The sequence below is a fragment of the Engystomops pustulosus genome, chromosome 9 (genome assembly GCF_040894005.1).
Source record: "Engystomops pustulosus chromosome 9, aEngPut4.maternal, whole genome shotgun sequence".
NCBI classification, from domain to species: Eukaryota; Metazoa; Chordata; class Amphibia; order Anura; family Leptodactylidae; genus Engystomops; species Engystomops pustulosus.
The window spans coordinates 26,713,612-26,737,102 of NC_092419.1; the positions used below are offsets into that span (position 1 = coordinate 26,713,612).

Sequence of the window (23,491 nt, forward strand, 5' to 3'; positions counted from 1 at the left end):
CTCTGTGTATTAGGAGGATGCAGCCTGTCAGCAGATGCAGCACAGACACTAGCAATGCTTTACTATACATTACACACAGACATGAGCAGGGGGAGGAGAGGGGAGGGGGAACAGGGGTGACATCACTGCCTCTGACCATGTGACCAGCCTCATTTACATAATAAAGAAAAGATGATTTTATAATGATTAATGTATGAAATAACTAGATAAAGGCTGTGATGGAATCTATGTGAGGTGCTCCAACAGGTAGTAGTGACAGGACAAGTGACACAGACCTGATGACAGGGGCCCTTTAAAGGTAGAACGGGTGGTAGGTGGATGTATGGGACATGAAGATATTGCGGCTATAATTTTAAAACTTTAATACCCCAATATGTCAATTTTATACTGGGGCGTGGAGTAGCCAGACATGAGGCTACACGTCATGGCTACGCCATGCCCCTGTAGCCTCTTTTCTCCTCCTACCCTGAGATCATCGCCCTCGCTTGAGAAGCCGGAGTTCTGCGCATGTGCAGTAGCTCCGGCTTCGGAGCAGTGAGCGCACAGCCGGATGAGGGTGCGCAGCTACTAGGAGCTGCGCAACGAAGATGTCAGGGTAAGAGGAGAAAAGAGGCTACAGGGGCTTGGAGTAGCCTCATGTAAAATGGAAAAACCTGTTTAAGGGGTTAATATTGTAAGGACAAAACTTGGACTAACCTAAAAAAACTAAACATTTCTTCCGAGAATCAGGGAAGCAAAAACCACACTGATGAAAATTTTTTTTAAAAAAAAGTTATGTTTCCTGGAATGTGTCAACCCTACTCGTGCAATAATTGAGAACTTCCTTGTATTTTCCCAACTCGTTAGACTGAAGTCAAGTTGCTGGGATGTTCTTCACCTTCCTGGATTTTCCTGAATAAAGCAGCTTGATATCTGCTATTAAATAAATATAGGCCGAACAATCAGATCTGCACACCTTCCCTCAACAAATTACTCACATGACTATATTTAGCACCTCCGTGCACACATCACCCTGGACCTGGATCACAGCACTAGAAATCATTACTCTGGTTCCATCAGCCGGAAAAATGGACCTTGTCATGTACATCAACAACCGCCCTCTAGGGACCTACATAAATACTGGGGAGGTTCGGAGATCTTCCTCCTGTTATCTGTCTGGCTGTAAACTTCTCTATGGACTCTCTTTATGTTTAACTTGATTCAGTATGGGACTGTATGCAGAGAAGAAGATGATTCTCCTTGGACTGAGTCTTCTGGTTGTTGGTAAGATCAATTATTGTGATGTCCTATGGAAAATTGCATGTATAATCCCTATAATGTAAATGAAGATGGCAGATGGTCTTCTCTCTGGATAGTTTGGGTATGGGTGGAATAAGAGTAAAGTCAATGCCGCTTCTGGTTTGTCTTCTAGTTTCTTCTGTCCAATGATATTCTGGGAATTCTATGCCAAAAAATATGTATTTTGCAATGCTTTATTTAAAGAACCTACCTGAAAATTTTGCACCTTGATTTCAGTCAATCTAAGAAGGTCGTAAATTAGATAAATACAACTTCAGATAAACACATAAGTGTAACAAGCAGAGTAAGTAGTAGCGTGTAGGTTCTGGTAACCTAATACTCAAGGTTTATGGATTATCAGCAAGTGTGACCACCTGCATGAAAAGCAGAAGTCCTGGCAGTTTGCTGGTCTGGAGCAGTTTTCCGATTTAAATCAATGGGATGCTGTTAAGGTTCAACTAATCAACAAAGGAGCAAAGATTCATGGGTACAGTATAGAGTTTGTGCTTTGTGTGTCTGGCCATAGTCATAAGCCATGGGTTGGATTCTTCACGCAACAGCAAATCATCCCAACACAGTATGGGCACTAATGCCTCAAGGGGATGTGGACACATCAAACATAATCCACTTTCATTAATAGTACTCCAGCATTAATACCTAATGACTAATATCTCAGGCCTGAAGAAGACACTAGTCCAGTGCAGAAATGATAAAATAATTGTACGGGGAATTTGTAAAGAAAGTGGAGCACATTTCACAGTGTCCATTATACGTTCCCGAGTATTTACTGCCGCTTTCCTGGTGGTTGTTTTGCCATATCTGGTGCTATATTGAGGTTGGGGTAAGAAGAGCAGATTGATGATCATGCAGGTTACATTATGTAGCATTGCATTTACAGATCTTATGAATCCAGCATGCATCTCTTCCGTGTGCTGTCTCCTGGTCACCTTTAAAGAGATTCTACAGAGCCAGAAAGTAAACTGTAGGGAGACTGCTGATAAGAGGAGCAAAACCAGTGAAGGTGGACAGGATGCCGCCATTTCTAGGGTTGATATATTAGAGGGGGATGTAGATCTATTTCTTCCATTGGTTTCTTGAGTCCAGACTTTACCGACAAGTTGCAAAATATCTACATACCACATATATCCTATAGCTTCAACTGGAGGTTCCATTTTCCATTACTGTATGTTCCCTTTACTCTTAATCATTTTATTATTTTTTTGCAGTAACAGCAACAGCACCTATAGCAAAACCTTTGTGTCCTACAGCGCCCCCTGTTACCACCACTCAACTAGTTACCAATTCCTCAATAAAAGCTTCTACATCCGGTAACCGAATTAGCCCCGATGAGATCAGATCTACAGTGGTCCCTACCATTACTAGTAGCGATAATGAAGAGTCCAGTAATAGAGGATCTACTCCAGAAACCACATCTATTACAAAAACTAATATGACAGGCTTCTCTCCTCTTACCAATACCACACAGAAGGAGAGAAATACAACAGCCAACAACCAGACACCCAGTATCACAACTGAGCCAAATACAGACTTCCCCACCATTACTGCTCCCACACTGGAGGAGATCACTGACTTCTCCGCCATTACTAGTACGACAACGGAGGAGAGTACTACATCATTCAACACCCAGACTGACAGCTTCTCAACAGAGCAAGAGCAGGCTACAGACTTTTCCACCATTATTGGTTCCCCACCGGAAGAGAGCACTACATCATTCAGATCCCAGCCTGCCACCTTCTTGACCAATCAAGAGCAAACTACAGACTTCTCCACCATTACTGGTTCCCCATCGGAGGAGAGCACTACATCATTCAACACCCAGACTGCCAGCTTCTCAACAGTGCAAGAGCAAACTAAAGACTTCTCCACCATTACTAGTACCACACCGGAGGAGAGTACTACATCATTCAACACCCAGACTGCCAGCTTCTCAACAGAGCAAGAGCAATATACAGACCTCTCCACCATTACTGGTTCCACACCGGAGGAGAGCACTACATCATTCAACACCCAGACTGCCAGCTTCTCAACAGAGCAAGAGCAAACTACAGACTTCTCCACCATTACTAGTAACACACCGGAGGAGAGTACTACATCATTCAACACCGAGACTGACAGCTTCACAATAGTGCAAGAGCAAACTACAGACCTCTCCACCATTACTGGTTCCACACGAGAGGAGAGTACGACATCATTCAGCACCCAGACTGCCAGCTTCTCAACAGAGCAAGAGCAACCTAGAGACTTCACCACCATTAATGGTCCCCCACTGGAGGAGAGCACTACGTCGTTCAATACGAAGAATACAAGATTCTCAACAGAGCAAGAGCAAACTACAGACTTCTCCACCATTACTAGTAACACACCAGAGGAGAGAAATAATACATATACTACCTGGGAAGTAACAACATCCAGCTGTGAGTATATTGAATGTATTAGGTCACTATTGAACAGTATATATGGATATAATCTATAAAAATAATCTGTTTTCAGAACTAAGTCCATTGTCACAGAATTATGACCCCTTGGTAAAATAGATGGGGTAAACTTTGCAATGAAGTCCCCGTCCAGATCTCATAAAAATAAGAGGTTTTTAAAAAAGATATTTGACCCATGTTTTGGTGAAATAAAAACCTTTAATTATTGGTAATTGCCCCATTCTATTATAAATACTGAAGTTAATCTAATGCCATTTCCTTCTATTCACAATCATTGTATTCTTTTTTTTGTTTACAGCAATAACCACAGAGCCAACAACAAGGACATTATGTAGGACGAAGTCTACAACCAGCCTTACACCCGGTCATCCATCCAGTCCTACACTGTCCACTGCTGCCACCACTCGTGACCACCTTTCTACCAGTTCCTCAATGAACAATTCCACACCTAGTATCATAATTACCAACACCACTCAGCAGGAGAACACTACAACATTCACCATCGCAACTGAGCAGGAACGTACTACAGACTTCTCCCCTATTACCACTACCACACCAGAGGAGAACACCACAACATTCATTACCAGCATCTCATCTACAGAAGTAACAACAACCAGGTGTAAGTATAGCAAACCTCTTATATTCCGGACACTATACACAAATATAATCTATGTAAAAGGTCAGTATTTAGAATTGTTCATTGTTTCCTTTTTGTATAGGTAGAGTTCAAATTTGCATTGAAGCCTTTATCCAGATTTTATGATAATCCCTCCCCCCTACCCAATATAAGTGAACCAAGACAGATCAACAGATCTCATAATGAAGTAACCATCCAATATGGAAGAGGTTCCTTTGACACCCCCCCCCCCCCCCCACACACACACACACACACTGGTAGATTTTTGTAGGAAAAGGGTGATATACCCATAAAATAGAAGTTATCAAACTCAACTAATATGAACAGGATAGTGTCGGGGGCCTAGGGCTCCTGAGGGACCCACATAAGGCTGTACATAAGGAATCCATTTAAAAATCCCATAGGGGGTGAGAATAAAAATATAAAATAACAATGAGGGTGCTGATTATTTTAGGGAACAGAAAACTGTTTTAGTTTCTGAATTTTTAATGTCGCCAGGTGAGTTCAGTGCAAAGGGGCCCACTGAGGCTCTGTCGCCCAGGGGCCTCCTGAAACCTGGGGCTGACCCTAGGATCATTCAAGAATCTAATATGTATGGGTTGTCTAGACTGCAGACAATTTTTGCAGGACTAAGGCATATATTGGGGAGGATATGAGGTTCTGGTCATGATAAGGTTAAACAGGCCAGATTCTTTGTCTTATCTCTTTCTCTCTTTGTGAATAAACATACACAAATGAATAAGAGGACCATATACATTTATGAGGTTGAAGCTGTGAGAACAATAAAGAAGATGACCAATTTGTCTGGATATGGACAAATTTTTTGTGTACCGTAGTGGTTTGCCAGAAAGATTAAATGGAGTCGTAGGAAAGACTTGACAGGTTCTCGTTGTCTTCTTTGCCAGTTGCAGGGGAGATTGTTATAATGCAATATGGCACAGGACTGGCGCAAGTAAGTAAATGTAAGCAGCTACATAGCTGACGATATTCAGAACAAGAAGATTGACACAGCGAATGGCCGATTTATTCTTTTTGTTAATTTTGGGGTGATATTAGTGTTTCATTAACCACAGAGTCATATATGATCCATTCTACTGAGAGAGATCTAATTTTATTTCTTTATATTCATAATTTTTTATTCATTTTTAACAGCGACAACCACAGCTCCAACAACGGGATACAAAACAAAAAAATGTAGGAAGAAGTCTACAGCCAGACCTACCCCCGGTCATCCATCCAGTCCTACACTGACCCCTGCTGCTACTCCTCATGATCACCTTTCTGCTAGTTCCTCAATGAACAATTCTACACCTAGTAACATAATTACTAAGACCACACGGGAGGAAAGGACCACAACACTCAATACTCAGACTGTCAGCATTGCAACTGAGCAAGAACAAACTACAGACTACCCCCCCATCACTGGTACCACACCCACGGAGAGCAGAACTATACTCAACACTCAGACCGACAGTATTACAAGTGAGCAAGAACATACTACAGACCTCTCCCCTGTTACCGGTACCACACTGGAGGAGAGCACCACTACATTCCCTGTTAATCCCAGAACTACCACATCCAATGAAGTAACAACCAGCAGCTGTGAGTATGTAACGTCTTATTCAGAGACCCTCATAACATGGGTGAAGGTCATGTTAGCTCTTGAGGTTCCCTCACAGATTCTAAGCTAATTCTTCTTCTGCCCGTTATGGGGCAGCCATTATGGTTGGGTGTATCTCGCCCTTCCACCAATGGCAGATCTTTGGAATAAAACTGGGATGTACCCATTAAATACAAGTTGGCTTAACCAATATCAAGAGGATCACCCAACAATCTAATGTGTATGGGTTGTCGAGACTGCAGATAATTTTTACAGGACAATGTCAAGTTGGATATGAGGACAGGTCATGTCTGAGATTTTTGTCTTATCACGTTCTCCCTTTCTAATTAAAGATTTGCAGGTTGGATATGTGGGAGAAATAAATGGCTAACCTCTTGTGAGTAGGGAATATTTTTGTGCAAGTGTTCAGAAGTAGAGATGAGGGGACCCGATGTTATGTTTGGGTTTGGCATTCAGGTTCTATCCCTAACCTGGAAATATTGCCGGTTAGGCATCTGAAAAGCCAATCTGGCAAAGTGACACCCATAGCAACTAGCAATAGCTATGATTGTTCAGGGGAACACCCAAGAGTGGTGTTTCAGTTAGACAGACAAATAATGGATAAGTAGTAAAAGAACAGACTTTATTGGTCGGGACGGTTATGGTGGTGAGTGGCCCAGGATTGGCACTATTATGGTTTAGAAGGAGGTACAAACTTTGGAAATTAACATGGTGAAAGATTGATAAATTCCTTTTGTCCATGTTGGGATTTTATTAGTGTTTTATTTAACTATGAAGTCATACAAAAAACTAGAGTAACTTGGAAAGAAAGAAAGAAAATTGTATTAGTGACCCATAATATAATACATATTGTATTAGATTTGAAAGCAGTGCCTGTTTTCCGTGTTTTTACAGCAACAACATCAGTGCCAACAACAATATGTAGGAAGAAGTCTACAACCAGCCCTACACCCACTTATCCATCCAGTCCTACACTGACCACTGCTGATCACCTTGTTACCACAACATTCAACACTCAGGCCAACAGCATCGCAACTGAGCAAGAAAATACAACAAACTACTCCTCTATTACCAGCACCATAGTGGAGGAGAACGCTACAATATTCAACACTCAGACCATCGGCATCACAACTGAGAAAGAACATACTACAGACTACTCCTCTATTACTGGCACCTCAATAGAGGAGAACGCTACAACATTTAACACTCAGACCACCGGCATCACAACTGAGCCAGAACATACAACAGACTACTCCTCTATTACCAGCACCTTAGCGGAGGAGAATGCTACAATATTCAACACTCACACCATCGGCATCAGAACTGAGCAAGAGCATACTACAGACTACTCCTCTATTACCGGTACCACACCAGAGGAGAACACCACAACATTCATTGCTCATCCCCCCAGCATCATTACCCCCAAGGCAGTCCCAACAACCAACTGTGAGTATATTGCATGTGTAATGTTCTGATTACAATTGAACACTATGGGGGTATTTATCAGGACTTATGTGCCACAAAAATGGCACTGAAGCCCTAAAATAATCGCAAATGCTAGTGTATTGCTGGCACTTAGCAGTTATTTTCCCCATATGGCCACCTGAGCACCAGGGGGGCATGGAGGGTATGGCTGAAAAATTAGCCCCTTTATCTAGAAATACTTGGGAGAAAAGGTGGATATACACATTAAGTAGAAGTTGTCTAACCTAAAACATTTCAACAGGACCAGAACAAATATTAAAAGTGAATGGGTTTTCCAAAACGCAGACAATTTGGAAATGAGGGTCATGTTGAAATCCATCAGACTGGATTATTTGTGTAATTTCTTTCTCCCTTTAGGAATAAACAGGTACACCTGGCTGAGACAACCATATAAGTTTTGGGAAGGTTGGAGCCAACCTCTTGGCATCTTACATATTGGGAGGGTGATGGGAATGACATGGTGGAGGGCTGTCGTTCATGTAGATGTTTTGTTAGCATTTTGTTTAATACAAGTTATTGTTTTTGGGGAAAAAATAAACTTTTGTAGAAACTTTTGTTTGGGGGGAAATATAAAACCTAAATAAGCCCATAGTGCAATAAACACTGAAACTCATAAGTTCCTTCTATTCTCAACAAATTTAATACTTTATTTTACAGCAACAATCACAGCGCCAACAACAAGAACAAAATGTAAGAAGAAGTCTACAGCCGTCCCTCCCACCGCTCATCCATCCAGTCCTACACAGATCACTATTACCTCTCATGGTCCCCTTACTATCAATTCTTCCATAGCAGCTTCTACACCAAGTTACTTTAGTGAAAGCCCCAAAGAGCTCAGATCCACAGTAATCCCTACTGTTACCAGCAATTTCAATGGAGAGTCAAGCAGTAGAACATCTCCTCCGGAAACCACACCTGATATAGAAACCAATATCACTGTTACAGATATCTCCTATGTGACTAGCGAGGCACCAGAGGTCACAGCCACAGAAGTACCAGAAACCACCTGTGAGTGTTGTGAACATCTAATAGTAGAGTCACTATTGGTCTGTATATACTGGCAATCTAACGTGTATGAGTTGTACAGACTGCAGACAAGGATTGCGGGAATTTTAGGAGAAAGTGGGTTGGCCATGAGGACGGAGGGATGGAGGGATCTTCCTGGAGTTTCAAGTATATCCTATCTCTTTCGTCCTTTGTGAATAGACATACATATAGGCTGAGGTAATCATATACATTTTGGGAGTTTGTGACTTTGAGAACGATAAAGCAGATGGCCAACCTCTTCTGAGTAGGGACAACTTTCATGTAAGCATACCGTAGTGATTTTTTAGTAAGACTGAAATAATAGAGTGGTAGTAAAAGGATAGACTTGATTGTTTCTAGTGGTCATATATGTGGTCTGCAGCAGAGGGCGTTATGGTGGGGTATGGCGCAGGATTGGCGCGATCATGACTAATATAAAAGTCACTATTAGGACAATATTGACATTGAAATAACATGGGAACTAATGTGAATTCTAAATGTAGTAAGTAGATGTATTCAGATTAATAGCTGGTGATATTCGGTACCATTTCAGGTGGGTGAAGGGATTGACATGGTGGAAGGCTGATGAATTCTTTTGGTCCATGTTGGGGTTATGTTGGTGTTTCATTAACCACATACTTTATAATGGCACCCTTGGTTGGGTGAAATGCAAAATTCTAATTATTCCTAATTAATGCTCAATAATACAATAGATACTGATGTTGATCTGTGTTAAGTTCCCATTTATTCACAATCATTTTAATACTTTATTTTACAGCATCAACACCGGAAACAAATTGTAAGAAGCCTACATCTGGCCCTCCCACCGCCCATCCATCCAGTCCTACACCAGCCACTATTACCACCACCAATGCTCTTCTTACTATCAATTCTTCCATAGAAGCTTCTACACCTAGTAACAAACCAAGTGAAAACCCCAATCAGACAGGATCCACAATAACCTCTACTGTTACCAGAACTGATGATGAAGAGTCAAGTAGTAGAACATCTCCTCCAGAAACCACATCTGTTACAGAAACTAATATCGCTGTGACAGCCTTCTCTCCTGTTACTAGCGAGATAGAGGGAAATACTACATCCATAACTCATCCTACCATCACTGCAACATCAGAAGTGACAAAAACCAATTGTAAGTATTGAGAAATATATACAAATATGTTCACAAAGTTGACCATTCTTGTAAGTACAGGCAGTCCCCGGGTTACATACAAGATAGGTTGTGTAGGTTTGTTCTTAAGTTGAGTTTGTATGTAAGTTGGAACCGTATACTTTATTATTGTAGCCCCAGTCAAAATTTTTTTGGTCTCGGTGACAATTGAATTTTAAAAATGTTGGATTGTCATAAGAACCAGGATTAACTATAAATCTTAGAGGTATAGAGACCTAGAGAAATCCAGAGGTCAGTTTGTAACTAGGGGTCGTATGTAAGTCAGGTGTCCTTAAGTAGGGGACCGCCTGTAATCATATTGCTCAGACAGTTTCCTGACGGAGAAGTTGGCTCAGATAACCCACCGCTGCAGGTGATAGGACGGGATTAGACTGAATGGTATGAGCTTCTTTCACACTACATGACTAGTAAGAACAATGCAGCAGGCAGAGATAAGATGCTACCAAGCGGTGCAATAATAAGATTAAAACATTCTAAAAATCTGTACTGGGTGACATGATGCATTTGAGGTTCATCTTATGTTGGGCTTGAAGGAGTTCAGCAGGCCGGATTTTTTGTCTTCTTTAGATTGAGGAAACAGTTTAATGGAAAATAATATTTCTTAATTTTTTTAAGTATTGTTCTATATTACAATACAAACTGGAAAAAATACTGGTTAAGTTGCTCATTTTATCATCCATCATTTTTTTACAGCAATAACCACAGCACCAACAAGAGCATGTAGGAAGAAATCAACAACAGGACCGATCACCAGTTATCCATCCAGTGATCGACTGACTACTGCTGCCGATTCTTCCACAGAAGCTTCTACACCTAATTACAATTTTACTGAAAGCCCCCATGAGGTTGGATCCACAGTAATCCCTACTGTTACCAGCAACATCAATGGAGAGTCAAGCAGTAGAACATCTCCTCCGGAAACCACACCTGATATAGAAACTAATATCACCGTTACAGATATCACATATGTTACTAGCGAGACACCAGAGGTCACAGTGACAGAAGTACCAGAAACCACCTGTGAGTATTGTGAATATCTAATAGTAGAGTCACTATTGGTCTCTATATACTGACAATCTAACGTGTATGAGTTGTACAGACTGCAGACAAGGATTGCGGGAATTTCAGGAAATAGTGGGTTGGCCACAAGGAAGGATCTTCCTGGAGTTTTAACTATGTCCTATCTCTTTGGTCCTTTGTGAATAGACATATGTATCGGCTGAGGTGATCATTTACATTTTAGGAGGTTGTAGCTGTGAAAACGATAAAGTAGATGGCCAACCACTTCTGAGTAGGGACAACTTTCATGTAAGCATACCGTAGTGATTTTTAAGTGACAAATATTTGAGTGGTTTTAAAAGGATAGACTTGATTTTTCTCTAGTGGCCTTATTTGTGGCCTGCAGCAGAAAGTGTTATGGTGGGGCATGGTACAGGGTTGGAGTGATCATGACTAATAAAGAAGGTACAAATGTTAAAAAAGTAACTATTAGGATGGAAATGACATAAAAATAATGTGGGCACTAATGTGAGTCTACAGGTAGACTTGATAGCTGTTGATGTTTAGTAACATTTCAGATGGGGGAGGGGATTGACATAGTCGAAGGCTGATGAATTCTTGGTCCATGTTGGGGTTATGTTGGTGTTTCATTAACCATGTAGATATACATATCATCTTGGGATAAAAACAAGAGTTTTGTAGAAAAAAAAATGCAAAACACTCATTATTCCTAATTGATGCTTAAAAAATACAATAGATACTGATGTTGATCTGTGTTAAGTTTCTTCTATTCACATTTTAATACTTGATTTTACAGCATCAACCCCAAGAACAAACTGTAGGATGAAGCCTACATCTGGCCCTCCCACCGCCCATCCATCCAGTCCTACACAGACCACTATTACCACCACCCCTGCTCCTCATACTACCAATTCTTCCATAGAAGCTTCTACACCTAATAACAAACCAAGTGAAAACCCCAATCAGACAGGATCTACAATAACCTCTACTGTTACCAGAACTGATGATGAAGAGTCAAGTAGTAGAACATCTCCTCCAGAAACCACATCTGTTACAGAAACTAATATCGCTGAGACAGACTTCTCTCCTGTTACTGGCGAGATACCAGAGGAGAGAAATACTACATCCATAACTCATCCTACCATCACCATAACAGAAAAAATAACAGAAATCCACTGTAAGTATTGAAAAATATATACATATATAATATGAAATGGACCACTCAAGCTAGTTGCTCAGGCAGTTTCCTGTAGGAGAAGTTGTCTTAGATAACCCACTGATGCAGGTGCAGGCAATAACTGGAGCATAGGGCACATGAATAGTAAGAACCAATTCAGTAGGTAGAGATAAGTTTCTGGCAAGCATTAATAAGATAAAAAATATTTCCAAAAATCTATACTGTGTGACCCGATGAATGGCAGTCAAATTTGAGGTTGATCTTATGTTGGGCATGAAGTTGGTCTTGATGAAGTTCAGCAGGCCTTCTTTGTCCCTTTGGGTTGAGGAAAAAATTTGAACGAAAATAACATTTCTTCATTTTTCTTAAATATATATGCAAACTGGATAAAATCTGAGTTAAGTTCTAGGTTTAAGCCATTTTATATATTTTTTACAGCAACAACGACGGCTTCAACAAGAACAATATGTAGGAAGAAATCAACAACTGGACCTACCACCGGTTACCTATCCAATTCTACACTGTCTACCGGTTCCAATACTCCTGCTCCTCTTACTACCAATTTTTCCATAGAAGCTTCTACAAGTACTTACAATTATAGTGAAAGCCCCAAGGAGATCGGTTCTACAGTAATCCCTACTATTACCAACAACGTCAATGAGAAGTCAAGTAGTAGAACATCTCCTCCGGAAACCACACCTGATATAGAAACTAATATCACTGTTGCAGATATCACATATGTTACTAGCGAGACACCAGAGGTCACAGTGACAGAAATAACAGAAAGGAGCTGTGAGTATTCTCAATTTCTAATAACAGAGTCACTATTTATCTCAATATATATATATTCTGTATTGAGATATCTGCTATTTGTCCCAAAATTCTTACTAATTCTTAAGATGGTAGTATGTTGGAGTAGTAATTCTCTTTCCAAATTCGGGGAGAATAATAGGAATCCAAGAATCTGGGGAACATGTGACTATACCAAATTGATGGATGATAGTGAAACCCTTCACTTTCAACAGGGTACATTGATCGTGTAATTTGTTTGGATTGTCCTGACTGTCACTTAATGACAGGGGAAGAAAAATCTTTATCAAGTGTCTAAATCTCTGAATCCATGACTGAGGGACCTATGACTGCCCGTACCCCACTGACCCGTCTAATTTTTTGTGATGAAATTCCCTTTGTTATTCCAGTGGGATTTGGGTTGAAGCTCCATCGTTCTTCATGCCGACCAGCCTGGTCTCCTTGTATCAGAAATGAATTTGTGACCAGTATATCCCTTCCGTTCTGACTACTATAAAAGTAGGGACCTTTTAATTGGAAGGGCATAAGACAGGCAAATCAAGTAAAAGCAACTTTGTACTTCTACCTAAATACTTGAACAATGTACAATATATTCCTCAGTAGATCTGCCTTCTTTTTTCAACCATTTCATTTATTTTCTTTTACAGCAGCAACCACAGAGCCAACCATTAGACATACAGCAAGATGTAGAAGGAAGTCTACTCAGGGTCCCACCACCGGTCCTCAATTCAGTCCTACAGTGACAACTATTACTACCAGTTCCTCAATAAAGGTTACAACAACTAGTAGAACCACAGCACCGACAACAAAACAACTTTGTAGAAAACACTCTACAACCAGCTCTACCACTGAGAAAATGAATTCTACACTCAAGACTCAACCTTCTAGCATCACAATGAAAAAAAAAACCAAGCCTCGATGTTTCACAACATCAAGAGTAACAGAAACCAGTTGTGAGTTTTATGAAGTAATACATTTAAAGGTTACTAATGAGCGTTATAATATAATGGGGGTCATTTACTAAGGGCCCGAATCGCTATTTTTCGTCGGGTTTCCCGAATATTACCGATTTGCACCATTTTTCTCTGAATTGCCCCGGGTTTTTGGTGCACGCGATCGGATTGTGGTGCATCGGCGCCGACATGCATGTGACGGAAATCGGGGCGGCATGGCCCAGCGAATTCGGAAAAACCACGGAAAAAAAAAATGTGTCGCTTACCTGCACCCAGGATAGGATGGTGAACTCCGGCGGACCTCGGTGCAGCAGCGACACCTAGTGGACATTGGGCGCACTACCTTAGTGAATCGCCGGAAGACACGAATCCTCGACGGAGAATGCACCGCTGGATCGCGACAGGACCGGGTAAGTAAATGTGTCCCAATATGTTCAATATATAATTCGTTGTATAAGATGTCCTCCTAACATACTATAGGCAGTGTTACCAATGAATGTAAGGCAGTTTCTATGATAATTTTCTCTCAGAATGAGGATAGACCCCAAACTAATAATGATAGTTGTTGCTTGCACCTCATGGCAGAAACTGGAAGAAAGGGTAACTAGACACAATAGATGGATGTTGGCTAGGGCAACCAAACGTATAGTGGTTCCTCATCTTCTGAAAGACCTTAAAGAGTTCCAAAATGGTTCAGATCCATCAAGGTCTGTTAGCACAGTGTGTAATGAAATCAGTGTAAAAGGACAACATACCTAGGGCAATAGATTTTAGTAACATAAGATGATGTAAATGCATTTCAGCAGTGCAATCATGGAATGTTGTCTTCTTCAGGCCAGGTAAGCTTGAGTCAGTATAATGGAGCCTGGATGGTTGTTCTATATCGTGAGATAGATATTATCAGACCAATATTACTAGTAATATTTTAGGAGGAGGATTGGCTTGACATGGTGGAAAGCTGATAAATTCTTTGTGACCATGTTCATAGTGTTTCATTAACAACCAAGCCATACATGTCATTTGTGGGTAACTAAACCTAATTTTTGGCCAATACAACAAAATATTGTGCCTACGATCAAAGAATAGTTTCTTTGCATCTCAATAATTGCATTATTTCTCTCTACAGCAACTAAAACAGCGCCATGTAGGAAGAAGTCTACACCTAACCCTTCAACCGGTCATCCATCTGGTCCTACACTAACCACTGTTACCACTAGTTCCTCAATAAGGAATACAACAACATGCAGAACCACAAAGCCAACAATAAAACCTTTGTGTAAGAAACATACAACAACCAGCTCTAGTCATGAGGAAAAACATACTGCATTCATGACTCAACCCACCAGCAGCATGACGACAAAAGTAACTAAGCCTCGATGCTTCACAACAAGAGTAACTGAAACTAACTGTAAGTTTCATGAACTAGGTCAATATTGAGCATTTTTATATGATATATCCTGCATGAAATTCATGAATACTGAAGTCTTTTGAAGTTGAATATGGATGGGTATGTTCTGGAGAAGGTGTTGGGGAGAAGGTGGCCATTACCTTTTAGAGTGATGTAGGCTACGCCTACCAATTCTGATAGGACCAGACAACCTTGTAATTTTTAAAGGTTTTCCAGACTTTCTCCTGCTGGTTGACATCTGGCACCTAAAAAGAATCAAGTTGGCCTAATTTTTGTTCTCAAGGCACATAAACCACCAACAGAGGAGTCTGGGGCAAAATTATTTCACTCTTTGAGTTCAAAGCAGATGGATTCTTGGCGGATAACTGTTGCTTAAATCAGTTTTGGATGTATTAACAGTGGGCCCATCATGGCCATGATTGTCTATCAATTGTCCATTTAATGGTAGAGTTTTATTAACCACAAAACCATGTCCTTTCTGGATAAACCCAAGTGTTTTATAGCCAAATAAATGGCAAATTTCTTAATTCTGATTACAGAAAGGCAGTTAGGCATCAACTCTATTAAGGGCATTTATTCTATTCAGAGGTGTTTGTCACGATCGGTGCACACAGATATTCACGTAAACGGGAGATGGATTGTGAACAAATGCTTTATTTGGTATCTCTGGGACACAACGCGTTTCGGAGTCCAATATGACTCCTTTATCAAGTGGTATGCGTGAAGTTCCTTCATTTCCCAAACTTTTTTTTTTCTACAGCAACAACCAAAGCACCAAAAATGAGATCTACTACAAGAACAAAATGTAGAAGGAAGTCTACACCCAGCGCTATCACCGGTCATCAATCCAGACCTACACTGACCACTATTGCTGCCAGTTCCTTAATAAAGGTTATAACAACAAGTAAAACCACAGCACCGACTACCAAGGTCTCATGTAGGAGACACTTTACAACCAGCTCTACCACTGAGGAGCGAAATACTACATTCAACGCTCAACCTACCAGTATCACAACGACAAAAGTAACAAAACCTCCATGCTTCACCACTACACGAATTACAGAAACCAGCAGTGAGTTTCATTAATTTATAAAACAGGGGTTAATATTGAGCACTTTAATCCAATATACCCCATGATAAAATATGTCACTGTGATGGAACGCCCAACAGATCCCATGAAAAGCTGAGTAAAATGGGGTTTGTTACCTCTACTTAGTGGCTGAACTAGGCAGAAACAGTGACCAATACACATTGGGGCTAATTTACTTACCCAGTCCAGTCGTGATCCTGCGGCGCGTTCTCCAACGAGGATTTGGGTTCGGCCAGGATTCACTAAGGTCGTGCACCCAATATCCAGTAGGTGTCCGCCGGAAGTTCACCTGCTTCTCTCCGGTGCATGTAAGTGCGTGATCTTCCATCACTTTTAGTTTTTTAAATTCTGCGGTTATTCCGAATACGTCGGGTTGTCTGATGGCCACGCCCCCGTTTTCAGTTGCGTGAAAGCCGGTGCAATTGTGCCAAAATCTGATCGCGTGCACCAAAATCCTGGCGGAATTCGGCGCAAGACCAAAAAATTCGGGAAACCCGCCGAAAGTGCGGCCGCGGAGCCCTTAGTAAATGAGCCCCACTAAGTAGATGTTAACTGAACCCACAAATTTTGAAAGTAATTTGTGTGGGTTGTCCTGAATAGTTGACATCTTTAAAGAAGAATCAGGTTGGTTGCTTGTTGTTTTCCGCAGTAGACACTCCCCTTAATAATTGTGTCTAATGATCACAAAACCCTACTTTTCCATCCAAGTTTTTCTGGGAAGAAAATCCATTTTTTTCTCATGGGCTTTGGGCCGTCATTCTACATGCCCCCAGTGTGATTTCTTATAAGATGAATAAGATGAATATATCCTGAAAATCTGTGTGACATGACAAACATCAGTCAATGTCAAAATGTTTAGTGGAATTTAAGCAGATTAAGTTGAGGAATGGATGTTGGGGGTGTCTTATTTCTTTCTTATTTTTAAAGCAACAACCACAAGGCCAGACACAGAATGTGTGTGCAGGAAGAAGTCTCAAGCTGGCTCTACCACTGGTCATACATCCAATCCTACACCGATCCCTGCGATCAACTTTACATTCAAGGCTCATCCCATCTGCATCAACAAGACGAAAATAATAAATACTATGTGTGAGTATACTGAATGGTGAATTATAAGACAATGATGGGTTAGAAAACTGGAAATGTTAAGGGAGATCTCCAGGCACATTTCATTGGCCTATTCTCGGGATTGGTCATTGGTTCAGGCTATCGTGATGGAGTTAAAGGGAACCTACCATGAGGAATCTGCTATCAGAAGTAGACCTGATGGTAGATTCCTCCCTGCCTCTGCCCTAATCTGTAATTTAATAATCCCGGAATATAACTTGTTAAAAACGTTATTTTAGTAATACGTAAATTAACTGCAGAGGCTACTGGGGCGTGTACTAGCTAAGGCTACTCCACGCCCCACTAGACTCAGGCCCCAGTTAATTTGCATATTACTAAAATAAAGTTTTTAACAAGTTATATTCCGGGATTATTAAATTACAGATTAGGGCAGAGGCAGCAGGAGAAATCTACCATCAGATCTACTTCTCATAGTAGATTCCTCATGGTAGGTTTTCTTTACCTCACCTGAGTTTTCTATCCACTGTTCTCCATTAAAGAAGGGGATTCTGTTAGATATGAGCTCAGGGGGATGAAATAGAGTATAAAATATATGGAGAAAACTGCAAAATGAGTGTATAAAAATGGTAAAACATTCCATATTCATCAACACTTCTGGTTCTTCATAGCATCGTCCTCCATCGTCCACCCAAGTTGGCCTGTGTTGATTTTGGTCTTCATCTCTCAATGGTGAGTTCTCTCCGACTTCTTGTAGACCAAGTTGTTTGTGTCTGTCCAGTAGCATGTAGTATTCTAGAATTGTAGTACAGGGTTATGTTTGCAATGTGTTTTTAATAGGGTTCTCACTGCTGAGATCCGTACATGAAGATGATCTATAATTATCATTAAGCCCCGTAAAAAAAACCTGGAAAACCCCTTTAAAATATTGTTGCCTTTCTGACACTGACCACCCCCACTCGTCTCTACTTTGTCTAATGGCCGCTCAGCCAATCACTGGTTGATGCTGCTCACCAAAGCGATTGAGATTGGCTGAGGAGTCACTTCCTGTGCCGAAAAGGAAACAGGAAGTACAGAGCACCTTAGGCTACAGAGAAGGTGGCCATTACAGAATTGTAGAGGATGACTCCTTTAGGCTTGAAAGTGGGTTTATTTATATGTTTTATACAATGTTTTGTTTTTTTTATCAAGGTGAACATCTCTTAAGAAGAAAAGGGCATCATCCGACTTCCACTGTGAAGAGGACATCATCTTGTGTCTGCTCTCTGCTGGGATCACACATCTGGAGCATGCGTACCCTTCCCCTTTTGCAGCATGTGACTACTTTATGATGGGCGCAGGCCGGGTTATAAATTAGGGGCAGGACTCGGGGCTATGAGGTAGCGAAAAATCTCCATTTGCGCAAAACTTAATGCACAAATGAAAAAAACTGAAAAGATGTTTATACATTCTCTCCAACAAATCATTGATGAGGGCGTACAATGAATTATCTAGCCTTATACCAAAAACTGCGCCACACTTGATTATGGTTTGAGGTGGAGCTTTTTTTGGAAGAAAGCAGCAGTGTTTTTCAACATCCAGACAACCCCTTTAATGTAGCTGAGCTGCAATTCCAGGCACAACCCATGAGCAGTGGCGGCGCTGTTTCTCGCAGAAAGCAGCCATGTTTTTTACTTTGTTATAAAGGATAACTGCTTGAAGCTTGTTCTATGAGAAATGAAATGAATCATGAGAACAATTCGAAACCAAAATTGCACGTTTTTCTAAAAGCAGCTCACTGAAACAAGACTAGAGGCCAATCAGAGATCAGTTTAGTTGTGAAAATGAAAGCTGGATTCTGATTCGTTCCTGTGGGTTCCTGTGTGCGTGTTCCAAAAAAACTTTATTTACAATGAATTTAACAATCCATGCCATGAAAGCAGAGCAGGTTCACTAATAAAAGCATAAATCTGGGAATATGTATATATCCATATATGATATAGAGATGATCAGTGTTATATTATACCGTACTGAACCCATCATATACTCTACCATTTTTGCAGTTCCTAACTAAGAGTGACACCTGCTGGTCAGTGTCTGTACGACCAGATCCATTCTATATTTGATTTTACAGGCAGAATGAATGGTATTTAGCTTAGATATCACATTTGAACATTTACTAATGTCGTATTTATAGATATTATACCATAAATTAAGAATGTTTGATGTTTCAATGACAACTGGACTTGTTATTGTACTTTTATTTCAGTGATGTCACAGTACAGGGATAATACACACAGTGATGTGACAGTACAGAGATAATGCACACAGTGATGTCACAGTACAGGGATAATGCACACAGTGATGTCACAGTACAGGAATAATACACACAGTGATGTCACAGTACAGGGATAATGCACACAGTGATGTCACAGTACAGGGATAATACACACAGTGATGTCACAGTACAGGGATAATACACACAGTGATGTCACAGCACAGTGATAATACATACAGCGATGTCACAGTACAGGGATAATACACACAGTGATATCACAGTACAGGGATAATACACACAGTGATGTCACAGTACAGGGATAATACACACAGTGAAGTCACAGTACATGGATAATACACACAGTGATGTCACAGTACAGGGATCATACACACAGTGATGTCACAGTACAGGGATAATACACAAAGTGATGTCACAGTACAGGGATAATACACACAGTGATGTCACAGTACAGGGATAATACACACAGTGATGTCACAGTACAGGGATGATACACACAGTGATGTCACAGTACAGGGATAATACACACAGTGATGTCACAGTACAGGGATAATACACACAGTGATGTCACAGTACAGGGATAATACACACAGTGATGTCACAGTACAGGGATAATACACACAGTGATGTCACAGTACAGAGATAATACACACAGTGATGTCACAGTACAGGGATAGTACACACAGTGATGTCAAAGTACAGGGATAATACACACAGTAATGTCAAAGTACAGGGATACTATACACAGTGATACCACACTACAGGAATAATACACACAGTGATGTCACAGTACAGGGATAATACACACAGCGATATCACAGAACAGGGATAATACACACAGTGATGTCACAGTACAGGGATAATACACACAGTGATGTCACAGAACAGGGATAATACACACAGTAATGTCACAGCACAGGGATAATACACACAGTGATGTCACAGTACAGGGATAATACACACATCGATGTCACAGCACAGAGATAATACACACAGTGATGTCATAGGAAAGGGATAATACACACAGTGATGTCACAGTACAGACATAATACACACAGTGATGTCACAGTACAGGGAATACACACAGTGATGTCACAGTACAGGGAATACACACAGTGACGTCACAGTACAGACATAATACACACAGTGATGTCACAGTACAGACATAATAAACACAGTACCAATATGAGGAGAGAAAAAGAACTGGACCGCACATCCACACATGATACAATGATCTACTGCCGCTAGACTACATTATATAACCAACTCGAGGTTCTTAGTTACATTTTGATCAAATAGTATAAGCCCACCAACCACTTCACGGTGACCTCTTTATGGTGGATCCCTACGCTATTATGTGCGGCATCACATGGCGTCCACCACCGCTGCAGCACAGCACCGGCAGGGACCAAGACCCGGTTGCCCCCCAGCACCCGTACTGGCAGGCATAGCCCCTACGGCTCCAGGCCCGGGTCCCCACCGGCACTGCACAACAGAAGCAGCGGACGCCATGCAACACCGCACCATGTGAACAGGAAAAAGGCTCACCATGTGTGAACAGTAGATCATTGTGTGAGGTGTGGATGTGCCGTCCAGTTCTTTTTCTCTCCCCATGTTGGTTTAGAACATTCTATCCCTTCATTTATTTATTTTTCCTGGTACCAGCCCCATTCGACCCAGGTGTTTTTAAATTAGCAGGAGACTGCATATAGGGGCCGCCTACTTCCTCTCAGCTGGTGTCTGAGACCACATGGAACAATGAGTATTCAACACCTGTTCACACATGCATACCTCCCAACCGTCCCGTTTTCAGCGTGACAGTCCCGTTTTTTGGGCTCTGTCACGCTGCAACGGGCAGCGGAGAGGATGTCCCGGGCCCCGCCCACTTTTCCCGCTTTGTCCCGCCTCCTCCAGACCCCGTAGTTTAGAGCTGCAGAGCAGCTGAGGCATGGGGGCCGGGAGGAGGCGGAACCAGCCCCTGCTACCTCCTCCCATGATGTCTGCACCAATCATGTGAAGAGCAAGCTCCCCCCCCCGGCTGGCCATGCCCCCTCCGCGAGTCATTCAGACTCCAGCCCGGGAGAAGCTCAATGACTGCAGGTAAGAACCTGAGGGGACAGCGGGGGCTGGAGGTTAGAGGAGGAGGACAGGGGGATAGAGGACAGGGGGGGCTGTGGCACAGGAGCAGGACTTGGGGCTACAGGGAGAGGAGCCAGGAGGAGGATAGAGAACAGGGGGGGTTGGAGGCTACAGGAGGATATAAGACAGGGGGGGCTGGAGGCTACAGGAGAACAGGGGGGGGCTGGAGGCTACAGGAGAACAGGGGGGCTGGAGGCTACAGGAGGAGAGCAGGGGGGGCTGGAGGCTACAGGAGGAGAACAGGGGGGGCTGGAGGCTACAGGAGCAGAACAGGGGGGGCTGGAGGCTACAGGAGGAGGGCAGGAGGGGGGCTGGAGGCTACAGGAGGAGAACAGGGGGGCTGGAGGCTACAGAAGGATAGAAGACAGGGGGGGCTGGAGGCTACAGGAGGAGAACGGGGGGCTGGAGGCTACAGGAGGAGAACAGGGGGGCTGGAGGCTACAGGAGCAGAACATAGGGGGCTGGAGGCTACAGGAGGAGGACAGGGGGGCTGGAGGCTACAGGAGGAGGACAGGGGGCTGGAGGCTACAGGAGGAGGACAGGGGGGCTGGAGGCTACAGGAGGAGGACAGAGGGGGCTGGAGGCTACAGGAGGAGGACAGGGGGGCTGGAGGCTACAGGAGGAGGACAGGAGTGGCTGGAGGCTACAGGAGGAGGACAGGGGGCTGGAGGCTACAGGAGGACAGGGGGGGCTGGAGGCTACAGGAGCAGAACGGGGGGGCTGGAGGCTACAGGAGCAGAACGGGGGGGCTGGAGGCTACAGGAGCAGAACAGGGGGAGCTGGAGGCTACAGGAGGATAGAAGACAGGGGGGGCTGGAGGCTACAGGAGGAGGCTGGGGCACTGAAGGAGAATAGAGGAGGAGGCTGCTGGGGTACAGGAGGAGGCTGCTGTAGGACAGGAGGAGGCTGCTTGGGGATGCTGGAGGACAGGAGGAGGCTGCTGAAGGACCGGAGGAGGCTACGGGACAGGAGGAGGCTGCTGGAGGACAGGAGGCGGCTAGAAGGCAGGTGGAGGCTGGGGACAGGAGGAGGATGCTGAAGGACAGGTGGAGGTTGGGGACAGGAGGATGATTGAGGAGTCTGGGGGACAGGAGGAGGAGGCTGGAGGACACAGGAGGAGGATAGAGAACAGGAAGAGGATAGAGAACAGGAGGAGGCTGGAGGATAGGAGGAGGAGGCTGGAGGACAGGAGGAGAAGGCTGGAGGACTTGAGGAAGCTGAAGGACAGGAGCTACAGGAGGAGGCTGGAAGACAGGAGGCTACAGGAGGAGGCTGGAGTACAGGAGGCTACAGGAGGAGGCTGGAGGACAGGAGGTTACAGGGGGAGGCTGGAGGACAGGAGGCTACAGGAGGAGGCTGGAGGCTACAGGAGGAGGCTGGAGGACAGGGGGCTACAGGAGGAGGCTAGGGGGGAGGAGGCTGGAGGACAGGAGGCTACAGGAGGAGGCTGGAGGACAGGAGGAGGATGCTGAAGGACAGGTGGAGACTGGGGACAGGAGGATGATTGAGGAGTCTGGGGGACAGGAGGAGGAGGCTGGAGGACACAGGAGGAGGATAGAGAACAGGAAGAGGATAGAGAACAGGAGGAGGCTGGAGGATAGGAGGAGGAGGCTGGAGGACAGGAGGAGAAGGCTGGAGGACTTGAGGAAGCTGAAGGACAGGAGGCTACAGGAGGAGGCTGGAGTACAGGAGGCTACAGGAGGAGGCTGGAGGACAGGAGGTTACAGGGGGAGGCTGGAGGACAGGAGGCTACAGGAGGAGGCTGGAGGCTACAGGAGGAGGCTGGAGGACAGGAGGCTACAGGAGGAGGCTGGAGGACAGGGGGCTACAGGAGGAGGCTAGGGGGGAGGAGGCTGGAGGAC

At 43.2% G+C, this 23,491-nt stretch overlaps 2 protein-coding genes across 2 annotated transcripts; both read left to right on the plus strand.

Annotated features, from left to right (window-relative positions):
- The first annotated feature begins 1,060 nt into the window (after positions 1–1,060).
- Positions 1,061–9,587, plus strand: LOC140076426 (uncharacterized). Its single transcript, XM_072122957.1, has 8 exons — positions 1,061–1,263; positions 2,505–3,713; positions 4,033–4,353; positions 5,524–5,973; positions 6,887–7,438; positions 8,135–8,485; positions 9,282–9,500; positions 9,580–9,587. The coding sequence occupies exons 1-8, from the start codon at positions 1,206–1,208 to the stop codon at positions 9,585–9,587; spliced, it is 3,168 nt and encodes a 1,055-aa protein (XP_071979058.1). The 5' UTR covers positions 1,061–1,205.
- Positions 9,588–14,784: 5,197 nt separating this feature from the next.
- Positions 14,785–18,486, plus strand: LOC140076865 (uncharacterized). The gene is made up of 5 exons (XM_072123623.1): positions 14,785–15,060; positions 15,821–16,132; positions 17,078–17,239; positions 17,887–17,947; positions 18,407–18,486. Exons 1-5 carry the CDS (start codon positions 14,982–14,984, stop codon positions 18,408–18,410), a joined length of 618 nt encoding a protein of 205 aa, XP_071979724.1. The 5' UTR covers positions 14,785–14,981; the 3' UTR covers positions 18,411–18,486.
- Positions 18,487–23,491: the final 5,005 nt, after the last annotated feature.

What these genes read in the sequence shown, in the direction of transcription:
- LOC140076426 (XM_072122957.1), top strand. Translation starts at nt 1,206, where the DNA reads ATGGGACTGTATGCAGAGAAGAAGATGATTCTCCTTGGACTGAGTCTT. An exon ending in AGAAGTAACAACAACCAGGT is followed by an intron (nt 4,354 to 5,523) that starts GTAAGTATAGCA and finishes CATTTTTAACAG; the next exon opens with CGACAACCACAGCTCCAACA. An exon ending in AGAAGTACCAGAAACCACCT is followed by an intron (nt 8,486 to 9,281) that starts GTGAGTGTTGTG and finishes TTTATTTTACAG; the next exon opens with CATCAACACCGGAAACAAAT.
- LOC140076865 (XM_072123623.1), top strand. Translation starts at nt 14,982, where the DNA reads ATGACTCAACCCACCAGCAGCATGACGACAAAAGTAACTAAGCCTCGA. An exon ending in ACGAATTACAGAAACCAGCA is followed by an intron (nt 16,133 to 17,077) that starts GTGAGTTTCATT and finishes TTATTTTTAAAG; the next exon opens with CAACAACCACAAGGCCAGAC. An exon ending in GAAAATAATAAATACTATGT is followed by an intron (nt 17,240 to 17,886) that starts GTGAGTATACTG and finishes GGTTCTTCATAG; the next exon opens with CATCGTCCTCCATCGTCCAC.